We start from the raw sequence: 12,025 nt of genomic DNA, 5'->3' as shown, positions 1-12,025 counted from the left end.
TCTCAGACATTCAAACAGAGCCCAGTCACAATTCATTCTATTGTGTCCTTCACCTCTCCCAGAAATACACACACACACACACACACACACACACACACACACACGTGCAAAACCAAGACTATATTTCCCCTCTCTCTCTGGCACTGACAGCTAGTCCTCAGCACAATCAAATCCATGACTCCAGGTCTTGGGAGATTCCCCAATTCCCCATCTCAGACTAGCTCCCATTTCTTATCCAGGTCCCACCCGCTTATTCTCTTTTCTCCATGACTCTATGTAAATGGGCTTCTTAGAGGCTGTACAAATAAAGAGAGGATGGGGCAGATCCCAGTCAGAGGCACCTGGACTCCTTCAGGTGCAGAAGGTGGCAAGGAACAACAGGACAGAACCATGGGGACCATTTTCTCCTGGATGCTCCTGCTCCTGCTGTTGGTGCCAGTGGAGGTCCAGCAGAATTCTGATTTCCATCTGGCTGGGGATTACCTCCTGGGGGGATTGTTCACCCTCCATGCCAATGTCAGGGGCACAGCTCATCTCAATTACCTGCAGGTGCCCCAGTGCAAAGAGTAAGTTCATAATGGGGAGACAGATAGAATTGAAGATGACAGTGGTGGGGATGGCCATTGGGAGCATCAGAAGAGGGGTGATGGGAATGAGGCTGGTGGAGAGTATTCATTTGGGGAGTCCTGGTGATGGGGAGTGACTGTGGTGAAAGTGGCAATGGTGGTGATGGTAATAATAGGGATAGTGGTGGTAGAATTGTGATGGGGAGTAGTGAAAGTGAGGATCATTACAGCATTGAGGGTGATGAAATGGGGAAAAGTAGGGCCTGAAGTGGGGAGAGTGAGGATGGTGAAAATGGGCATTGTGAAAGAGAGGATGGGGATGGGGGTGATGGTGAAAGGAAAAGTGGAATTCAGTGCGATGCGGAAGTGGGGAAAGGGATAGGATGGGGATGGTGGAGGTGAGGATGGGGATGGGGGTGATGGTGAAAGGAAAAGTGGAATTCAGTGCGATGTGGAAGTAGGGAAAGGGATAGGATGGGGATGGTGGAGGTGAGGATGGGGATGGTGGAGGTGAGGATGGGGATGGTGGAGATGAGGATGGGGATGGTGGAAGTGAGGATGGGGATGGGGATGATGGTGAAAGGAAAAGTGGAATTCAGTGCGATGTGGAAGTGGGGAAAGGGATAGGATGGGAATGGTGGAAGTGAGGATGGGGATGGTGGAGGTGAGGATGGGGATGGTGGAAGTGAGGATGGGGATGGGGGTGATGGTGAAAGGAAAAGTGGAATTCAGTGCGATGCGGAAGTGGGGAAAGGGATAGGATGGGAATGGTGGAAGTGAGGATGGGGATGGGGATGATGGTGAAAGGAAAAGTGGAATTCAGTGCCATGCGGAAGTGGGGAAAGGGATAGGATGGGAATGGTGGAAGTGAGGATGGGGCTGGTGGAGGTGAGGATGGGGATGGTGGAAGTGAGGATGGGGATGGGGGTGATGGTGAAAGGAAAAGTGGAATTCAGTGCGATGTGGAAGTGGGGAAAGGGATAGGATGGGGATGGTGGAAGTGAGGATGGGGATGGGGATGATGGTGAAAGGAAAAGTGGAATTCAGTGCGATGTGGAAGTGGGGAAAGGGATAGGATGGGAATGGTGGAAGTGAGGATGGGGATGGGGATGATGGTGAAAGGAAAAGTGGAATTCAGTGCCATGCGGAAGTGGGGAAAGGGATAGGATGGGAATGGTGGAAGTGAGGATGGGGATGGTGGAGGTGAGGATGGGGATGGTGGAAGTGAGGATGGGGATGGGGGTGATGGTGAAAGGAAAAGTGGAATTCAGTGCGATGCGGAAGTGGGGAAAGGGATAGGATGGGGATGGTGGAGGTGAGGATGGGGATGGTGGAAGTGAGGATGGGGATGGGGATGATGGTGAAAGGAAAAGTGGAATTCAGTGTGATGTGGAAGTGGGGAAAGGGATAGGATGGGGATGGTGGAGGTGAGGATGGGGATGGGGGTGATGGTGAAAGGAAAAGTGGAATTCAGTGCGATGTGGAAGTGGGGAAAGGGATAGGATGGGGATGGTGGAGGTGAGGATGGGGATGGGGGTGATGGTGAAAGGAAAAGTGGAATTCAGTGAGATGTGGAAGTGGGGAAAGGGATAGGATGGGGATGGTGGAAGTGAGGATGGGGATGGGGGTGATGGTGAAAGGAAAAGTGGAATTCAGTGCGATGTGGAAGTGGGGAAAGGGATAGGATGGGGATGGTGGAAGTGAGGATGGGGATGGGGGTGATGGTGAAAGGAAAAGTGGAATTCAGTGCGATGTGGAAGTGGGGAAAGGGATAGGATGGGGATGGTGGAGGTGAGGATGGGGATGGGGATAAAGAAGATAAGGATGGGGATCTTAGTGGTGAGTATGATTTGATAAAGACGCCAGAATTCCCCAGAGCAGCTGGTGCTGTGGGTGGGATATTAGTTTTACGACAGAAAGTAAGAGTGGGGTTGATCCATCTCCCCTTACTATCCCTCCCTCCCCCCTTTGTCCCTCTGTCTGTCTCCCTCTCTTCCCCCTCTCCTTCTGTTTCTCTCTGTCCCTCTCTCTGTGTCTGTCTCTCTGTCTCCCTGCCCCTTCCTTGGTGCACCTTCCCTCAGCTATGATGTGAAGGTGCTGGGCTACAATCTGATGCAAGCTATGCGCTTTGCCGTGGAGGAGATTAACAATGACAGCAGCCTGCTGCCAGGGTTGTTGCTGGGCTACGAGATAGTGGATGTGTGTTATGTCACCAACAATATCCAGCCGATCCTCTACTTCCTGGCCAAGGAGAACTTCAATCTACCCATCCAGCAAGACTACAGCAGCTATGAGCCCCGTGTGGTAGCTGTCATTGGCCCTGACACCTCCGAATCTGTCACCACTGTCAGCAACCTCCTTTCCCTCTTCCTCCTTCCACAGGTGAGTCATTCTTCCTACCTGGTGCATTGGACCTGGACTCAGGAAGACCTGACTTCAAATCCAGCCTCAGACCCTTGTTGGTTCTAGATTAACCTTTCTGAGCCTCAGTCTCCTTTTCTGTCAAATCAGAGGGTTGAAGTGGGTTGAACCATCTAGGTTTTCTTCCTCAGTTACTTAACATCTCCTGGTCTCTATTTCTTTCTCTGTAAAATGGGAGGGTTGGACTGGGCAGCCGCCATGTTTCCTCCTAAGTCCCATGTGTCCCTGTTGCTTTTACTACTAATACCAGTGATGATGACAGCGGCTCTTCTCTACCCCTACCAGATCAGCTACAGCGCCATCAGTGATGACTTTCGGGACACTAGTCGGTTCCCAGCTTTATTCCGCACCATCTCCAGCGGAGAGCATCAGGTCGAGGCCATGATTCAGCTCATAAACTACTTCAGCTGGAACTGGGTCATTGTCATCGCGAGCAGCGATGACTACGGCCGGGAGAACAGCCAACTGTTCAACGAGAAGCTGGAGGGACGGGATATCTGTATTGCCTTTCAGGAATCCCTCCCTGTCCCAACAGGCAACCGGACCATAATGCCCCAGGAGAAGAAAAGAATAGAGGTCATAGTGGATAAGATCAAGAAAAGTACAGCCAAAGTGGTGGCTGTGATGTCCCTGGACCTGGCCCTCTTCGACTTCTTTGAGGAGGTCATCTGTCAGAACCTCACGGGCACCGTGTGGATTGCCTCGGAGTCCTGGTCCATCGACCCTGTCATCCACAGCATCTCCCGTATCCAGCAAGCAGGCACCTTTCTGGGCATCACCACCCAGAGCATCCCCATCCCTGGCTTCAGCGACTTCAGGATCAGGACTCACATCCAGAGGCCCCTGGTGAACAAGAACACCTCAGAGCCCACCTGCAACCAGGAATGTGACAGCTGCCTGAACACCACCAAGTCCTACAGTACCATCCTCACCCTGTCCGGGGATCGCGTGGCCTACAATGTCTACTCGGCCGTCTACACTGTGGCCCATGCCCTGCACCGCCTGCTTGGCTGCAATCGTACCGGCTGCTCCAAGGATGTGGTGTATCCTTGGAAGGTGAGCCTGGCTTGGGCTGGGGAGGTGGGAGACTGGCCCACCATCAGCTGACTTTGGGGCAGCAAGGGGTTTATCCTATAGGGTTACCCAACTGATAGAGCGCTGGACTTGGAGAAAGGAAGACCTGAGTTCAAATCTTGCCTCAGATACCAGGGTCTCTAGTTCTGTGACCCTGGGCAAGTTGCTTAATCTTATCTTACTTATCTTACATAGCTGCTGTGAGGATCCTATGAGGTGATATAGGTAAAGTATTCTGCCAACCTCAAAGTGTTGAATAAATTTTAGCTATTATTTCTGGTAGCAACAAGTCTAACCCACAGGCTAAGATCAAGAAAAGTGGAATGTTGGATTTGAGGTCAGAAAAATCCGAATTTGAATCCTGATTCAGACACTCACTAGCTGTGTGACCCTGGGCAAGTCAGTTCACCCTGTTTGCCTCAGTTTCCTCATCTGTAAAATGAGCTGGAGAAGGAAATGGCAACCACTGCAGTGTCTCTACCAAGAAAACTCCAAATGGGGTCATGAGAGTCAGACAGAACTGAAAAATGACAGAAAGACAACACAAAAAATTCCAAGAGGGAGGGAGCGCTAATGATGGAGGGAATCAGGAAAGGTCTCATACAGGAAGGGCCCCCCTGAGTCTGAATTTTGAAGGAAGCTGGGAATGAGACAGAGGTCAGAAGGAAATGCATGCCAGACATGGAGCTCCATGTGCGCAAAGACAGGAAATCAGGAGGTGGGTGGCCACACTCAGGGGGCCTCTGTCAGGCTGGCTTGAATGGACTGGAGGGTAGGTAAGGAGAGTAATCCAAATAAGCCTGGGAAGGTAGGTGGGCCAGATTGTGGAGGGCCTTCAATGCCAAGCCAAGGAAATTAGATGCAATTGGAGATGGCTTTTAGTACGGTGGAGATTTGTATTTTTGGAATATTGGTTTGGCAGCAGTGTGGGGAATGGGTTCCAGTAAGAAGAGAAGGAAGGTTGGCAAGCCATAGTCCAGTGGGTGAAGGGTAACAAGGGCTGACCCGCATGTGGGAGAAACTGAGGGCATGAGAAGGGAATGCACGTGTCCATTCCGTCCTTGCGGGTCATTCTGGTGCCCTCATACAGGCAGGAAGTTTTCCTTGCTGTTGGACCTAAAGCCGCCTTCCTGCAACTCCGCAGGGCCATGGCGTCCCTTCCCTTCTGTCCTTATCAAACACCCGAAGCCCAGGTCCTCTGACTCTCAACCCCACATCCTTCCTACTGTCATATACTGCCTCTCTCGTTTGTACCGTGTGTGTGTGCGCGCGCGCCCCATTACACCATGAGCTCCTTGGGGGCAGTTGTTTTTGCCTTTCATTGTGTGTAAGTACTTAAGTAAGTACTTAATAAACGCTTTTTGACTGACTGACTGATCCAGACCCTGGGACGAGAAGGATAAGTGGGGCATCCTTCCTCGGGGGCCAGTGAGCCCCATCCTCGCTCTTGCCTTTTCCCCGACCTAGTTGCTCCAGGAAATTCGGAAGGTGAACTTCACCCTATTGGGCCAGAGAATCTTCTTTACCAAGCATGGGGATCCACCCTTAGGCTTAGAGATCATTCAGTGGCAATGGGAAGAGGGTCGCAACCCCTTCGAGAGCATCGCCTTCTACAAGCCAGATCGACGCCAGTTGCAGAAAATAGCTACTAACATCTCTTGGAACACACCCAACAACATGGTCAGCTCGGGGCGGTGGGGGGGGGGGGGGGGCGGAGCTGGATGGTGTGGGGGTGGCTACCAACATCTCTTGGAACAACAACGTTGTCAGCTCTGGCAGGGACTGGACGGTATAGGGGTGGCAGTGCCCAGGGACCTGGAGAAAACACAGAGGTGAAAGAATTTACCCAGGTCTCATTGTAAATTCTAAATGGAAGAATCTATGGGGAAGCAGCGGTGCCTTCAGAGACAAGGAAATTGAGTGACAGAGGCGTGGGGGAGGAGAGAGAAATGCACAGAGGCAGAGGAGGACAGGCAGAGGTTGGGAAAAAGCTAATGGTCCAGTTTGGTTGAAATGTAGAGCTCATGACAAGGTATAGTATTAGATAAAGGCTAGCAAAGAGCTCGTGTGGGTGCTCAGTAGACCAAGGGGTATTTTAGGCATCAGAGAGCTATAGACAGTTTTTGAGCCAGGCAGAGACATGGTCAGAGGTATAGAATGGAATGATTATTTTTCTAGACATGTGAAGGATGGGTTGGAGAAGGGGGCAAAGAAATGAGTTAGAAGACCCTCACACTAGTCCTGGTGATGAAGGCTTCAGCTCAGCTGGTATAGGTGGCCTTGGAGGGGAAGGATCTAGGCTGGTAACGGAGCAGCTCAGAAACAACCCGCTCTCCTCCCTTCAGGTTCCCTCCTCCGTCTGCTCCAAGAATTGTCAGCTGGGTCAGAGGAAGAAGTCAGTGGGGTTACACATCTGCTGCTTTGAGTGTATCAACTGCTCAGCTGGGACCTACCTCAATCAGTCAGGTAGGACGCCCGTGGCACCGACCCAGAGGCGTCGGCTTCCAGATGGCCAGGCCATAGGGCAGGGTAACAGCAGCTCAGGACCTCAGTCCGCTGATCCCCCCTCCCACCCCACCAGAAGAGCCCGTAGGGCTGGCCTCCCCAGTCTGGGGAGGGAGCTCTCAGCTGGCCAATCCCTGTTTTGGTTGGAGGGTGCAGAGATCCACCAGGGCATGGGATGAGGCGCGAAGCTATCTTCGCACACAGGTGAATTGGACTACAGGAACAAGAAGACTCCTAATAGCATGAATGAAAGCAGCAGCCTCTCGCTCCCTCTGAAGCTGCCTAGAGACAGCTTTGGAAGGCTGGGAGAGCCTTTGGGGGCTGGGGTGGGGGCTGGCATTTGCCGCACTTTCCTATTTGAGAGCTTCGATGGGAGAGAAAGCCGCAGAGCTAGGCAAGACCTCCTGGTAGCACATCAGAGGCCATAGGACCCTGGTATCACCAGGGCAATTTCCAGGCCCCCATTACTTCTTGGTGTGCCTAGAGAAGTGATTTCCCCCCTGCTCTGCCCCTCCTTTTCTTGCTTCAGCTTTACCATCTCTAAAATGATGGGTCTCGTGAGGCTGATGTTAACCCAGAAGGCAATGGGAATTTGTCCAGACTCCTTCTGGTCATTCAATGATCACATTCGCCTAACGCTTTCTCAGTTTCCTAGGTGCTTTTTGCATCACAACCCTGTGAGATAGGAGGATGCAAGTGTCATCGTACCCATCATACAGAGGAAGAGATCATGCTATAATAATTTTAAAAAGCTTATCATTTATTGATATTCCAATCCCTTCCTATCCATGAGCTTGTGAGATCCTTACCATAACTAGATGAAATAGGATGTCAACAGGCAGGGACCATCCTCATTTTTCATGGGAAAGCACTGAGACCCAAAGAATAAACAACCATTGATCACGAAGAATGATAGCTTCCCCTTCCTACAGCCCTCTAAGGTTTCCATGATACTTTCCTCGCAACTGCTCTATGAAGTAAGTAGAGCATGTATTATCAGGTAGGTGCATTTTGCAGATGAGGAAGCTGAGTCCCAGAGAGGTCATAAGGACCCACGGTGAGTAAACGCCAGAGGAAATGAGCCCAGTTCTCATGATGCCAAGTTCAGTCTTCTTTCTGCTTTATACCATGCTGTCTCCCAAGCAAGGGTTGTGTTTACAATCACGCAAGGTCAGTGTAGACAGTGAGTCCTTCGGGAAATTACAGAAAGAGGAGCTGACTGCAGGCTTTAGAGAGTCGAGGAAGTCTTCCCAGAGGAGGTAGAATGTAAGGTTGGCCCTGAAGGATGGAAAAGAAAAAGACATGGGTAATGAAACCAGCAACATGAGTAAAGGTAGTGAGGTGTGTGTGTGTGTGTGTGTGTGTGTGTGTGTGTGTGTGTGTGCATGCATGCATGCGTGTGCAGGTCAGGAGGGTAGATGCTAGGGAGAGAGGAAGGAGGGTTAGGCAGGTAGGTTGGCTGTAGAGGGCCTTGGATACTAGGTAGAAGAGTTTGGACCTAAAGTAATAGGGAGCCATCACAGGATCTTGAGCAGAAAAGTGATGTGATGAAGACAGTTTTATAAAGATGATCACATCGAGAGGAATTTGAGGGACAGAAGCAACAGTGTGGGTACCAGGTGAAAGGCTATGGCATTGACCCAAGTATGTGAGGTGATGAGGGCCCGGATTAAGGACCTGATCTCTCAGGCACTGCCCATCCTGATGCGCAGGGGGGTTGGCAGTCTTTGTGGATAGGGCAGTTCCTTATTCTACCCCTCACCCTTCGTAATGGCTCATTGCAGATGACTTTGAATGCCAGTCCTGCCCAGAATATGAATGGTCCAAGGAAGGGGATATCCAATGTTTCAAGAGGCGCCTGCGGTTCCTGGAGTGGCAGGAGCCAGCCACCATCATCGTTGCCATCTTTGCCAGCCTAGGTTTCCTCAGTACCCTGGCCATCTTCATCATCTTCTGGGTACACTTCCAGACACCCATGGTGCGTTCTGCAGGGGGACAGATGTGCTTCCTTATGCTGACGCCCCTGCTGGTGGCCTATGCCTCGGTGCCTGTATACATAGGGCGGCCCACTGTCTTCTCCTGCCTCTGCCGCCAGACCCTCTTCACCCTATGCTTTACGGTCTGCATTGCCTGCATCACCGTCCGATCCTTCCAGATCGTCTGCATCTTCAAGATGGCACGTCGGCTGCCTCGTGCCTATAGTTACTGGGTCAAGTACAATGGCCCTTATGTCTTTGTGGTGCTGATCACTTTGATCAAGGTGGTCATTGTGACTGCCAATATTATGGTCGCACCCACCAACCTCACCATCCGATTCGACCCTGACGACGCCAGGATAATGATTCTTAACTGCAATGCCAACTATACCAAAGCCTTGTTGCTCAACACTAGCTTGGAACTCATCCTCTCCATCTTCGGCTTCAGTTTTTCCTACATGGGCAAGGAGCTGCCCACTAATTACAATGAAGCCAAATTCATCACGCTCAGCATGACCTTTTACTTCGTATCTTCTGTCTTCCTCTGCACTTTCATGTCAGTCTACCAGGGGGTCCTGGTCAACATCTTTGACATGTCCATCACAGTGATCAACTTGCTTGGCATCAGCATGGGGTATTTTGGCCCCAAGTGTTACATGATTCTTTTCCACCCTGAGCGTAACACATTGACCTATTTCAACAATGTGATCCAGGGCTATACCATGAGGAAGGATTAGTCTAGGTTGGGTGGGCAAGGAGGAGACATGAGGAAAGGAATTAGGAAATCCCTTAACATATGAATAGGTTGGAAGAGCTGAAGGATACAAGACTGATCAAGGCTTATGTCCTCCAGGAAGTTTTCCTTGATGGACAGTAATGATTTGATTTTTCACCTTCCTTTGACTCTCTCTATTCAAATTTCATCAGAATTGGTCCTCTTCTGCTGGCTCAAAAAACACTGATGCTCCCTTTTCTCTAATTAGTCTTGGGGGAATAATCCAAGTATAGGCTGATTCTGGTGCTAGTGAGTTCCCTATCACTGGAGATCTTCAAGGGGAAACTGGTTGACCATGGATGTCATAGGGAAGATTCCATGGTTATCCATGGTCTGTGGTTATTGTGGATGTCATGGAGAGGATTACTGTTCTCATCGGGGTTGGCCTAGATGAACTCTGAAGCCCAATGATACTGGGCCTCTTTGGGCTCCAAAACACGAGTCAGCTTTTTACTTGAATGATGCTCAGCTTCCAACTGGTGGTGATGATGGGCAGTGACAAGCTTATATGTAACCAAATTTGTGAGGCCCTTTAAGTGATCTAGTCATGGGTCTTATAGGATCAAAAGCTAAAAGGGACCTTACAGACCAACTAACCCAACTTCCACATTTAAAAGTGGGGAATATTCCACTTCTGTTTTTCAGAAAGGCTTCCAGTTGTGTACTGTAGTTAAGGGTATGCTAGTAAATGTCTAACAACTGTCTCCCTGAAAAAAAAAGTATACATGACATCCTTTTAAATTTTACTCTATGTTATTAACATTTTTGCTATCACTTTAAATTTAGATAATCAACAAAACAGTAACTCAGACCTTGGTTTGTAGCTCACTGTGGTATAAATGGTCTAATTGAAAATTTAACAATAAGCTTTTTCAAGCCAGTAGGAGTAGATTCCAGCACACCCATACCTGTAGTCAAAAAAGATCAAATGTAATAATAGGTGTAAAGTACTTTGTAAACCTTAAAATGCTCTATAAATGCTAACTCTTGTTGTTTTTGTTATATTATAAAGATGGGGATGCCTGTAGAGGCATTCTTCTGTAGTTTTCTCTCCCCAGCTTCTGGAGGGTGGAGGTCTTGTCTTCTTCTCTCTAAAGAGTGCCTTGTACCATGCTGATCTTGAAAAAGACATGTAATAAATGCTTGTCAAATAGACCTTTGTTTAATCTGTTGTTCAAGCTCTCCTTGGGTAAAAGTAGGATCAAAACCATCACATTTGGGTTGGTGCCTTGACTAGGGTTTTGATTGAATCACACTGGATGTGAATAGGGCCTGTATACTTCCTTGAATCAATCAAAGTCAGTCAGTGAGAAAAATAAGCAATTTGTATAAAAGGGAGAAACTATTTGAGGATAAGAGGGTGGAAAAGAGGTTCTGAGAGCCTAGATTCGAGGGGTTAGAGCAAATGGAGCAAAACTGGGACAGAGGTGTGAGAGAGAGGAGAGATAACAAGGAGATAAGAACTATCTCAGAGAAGGGTACCCAGGCTAAGGAAAGTCCCAAGGAAAGGCCAGCTTTTTCTTCAATGAAGCTCCCAACTTCCTGCTTATATGCAGACACTATAATATTATTTGCTATTTCATTATTTATACATTTCAAGTAAACTGAATTTTATCTCAACCATTAAGAAGTCAGGGGATAAATAAAGATAGATATAGATAAAAGACCCAACTTCTAGCCTAGGTAACAGGAATTTTCCTAACTGGTGGCTCGGAGCAGTTGCTGCTAAACTCAGATTTTTTTTTTTCATCGAAAATAAACTCCCCAAAAGCAAACTGGTGAGGATTAAGTGGACCTTAGGAGCCATTATATTGCTCCCTATGCTTAAAATGAGCTAATTATTTTAACCAAGTGTTAGGGTTAGAAGGGAATTTCTCTCCTGGTAGTTCATTTAAATGTAGAATTGAAAGACAAGAAGTTACTTCTCAAGTCTAGCCTGAGTCTCACTTGCTATTATAGAAATGAATTTCCTCTCCTTTTTTTTTTTTCCTCAGAGGCTTAGGGCAGTTAACTGGCCTAAGTAGTATGTGAGTATGTGGTATGTTGGCTCTTAGGTAACTCTGGTTTCTTTCCCTGTCTTTTCTTTGGGCCACTTTCATTCTTCTCCCTGTCTTCCCCTATTGGGAGTCTAACACTAGAGGAAATTCTACAAACTGTTAACTGGCCTTGGGTCTGTCTCTCTCAACAGCTGTGACCCTTAGAGGGTCATAGAAGCCATGAGGGGAGAGGAGGGATGTCCTATTGAGGCAATTCTTAGTTATATTGGCCACTGGAAGGAAACCATGGTAGTAGACGTTGGACAGTCCAGAAGACTTGACAAGACAAGGCTCTTTTGGCACCAGATTTTTGTACTCCCCAGCTTGGACTAACATTGAGATGAGGTGGCATTTCCTGGGTATGTCGTGGCTGATGGTGGGTGCAGGTCACCCTGAGGGCTCTGGACTGTGACAGAAAGACTCCCAGGAATAGAAACAACAGCAACAACCATAATTATCACAGTGACAATAATGAATCATTATTTGGGATACTTTAAGGATTTGTGCCCCTTCGTCAGTCTGCAAGTCCTTCTTCATAAAGTCAAGTCAACAAGCATTTATTAAACACTTACTATAGGCCAGGCACTGGAATAAAAATACAATTGGAAAGATAGTCTCTGCCCTTAAGGAGCTTATACTCTAATGGGGAAAGACCACACATTAAACATTACT

At 48.6% G+C, this 12,025-nt stretch overlaps 1 protein-coding gene across 1 annotated transcript; it reads left to right on the top strand.

Annotated features, from left to right (window-relative positions):
- Positions 1-390: 390 nt before the first annotated feature.
- Positions 391-9,279, top strand: TAS1R2 (taste 1 receptor member 2). The gene is made up of 6 exons (XM_036743731.1): positions 391-566; positions 2,648-2,948; positions 3,273-4,043; positions 5,529-5,741; positions 6,407-6,527; positions 8,351-9,279. The coding sequence occupies exons 1-6, from the start codon at positions 391-393 to the stop codon at positions 9,277-9,279; spliced, it is 2,511 nt and encodes an 836-aa protein (XP_036599626.1).
- Positions 9,280-12,025: the final 2,746 nt, after the last annotated feature.

The sequence above is a fragment of the Trichosurus vulpecula genome, chromosome 2, assembly GCF_011100635.1.
Source record: "Trichosurus vulpecula isolate mTriVul1 chromosome 2, mTriVul1.pri, whole genome shotgun sequence".
NCBI lineage: Eukaryota > Metazoa > Chordata > Mammalia > Diprotodontia > Phalangeridae > Trichosurus > Trichosurus vulpecula.
This window is presented reverse-complemented; position numbering and strand designations above follow the sequence as displayed.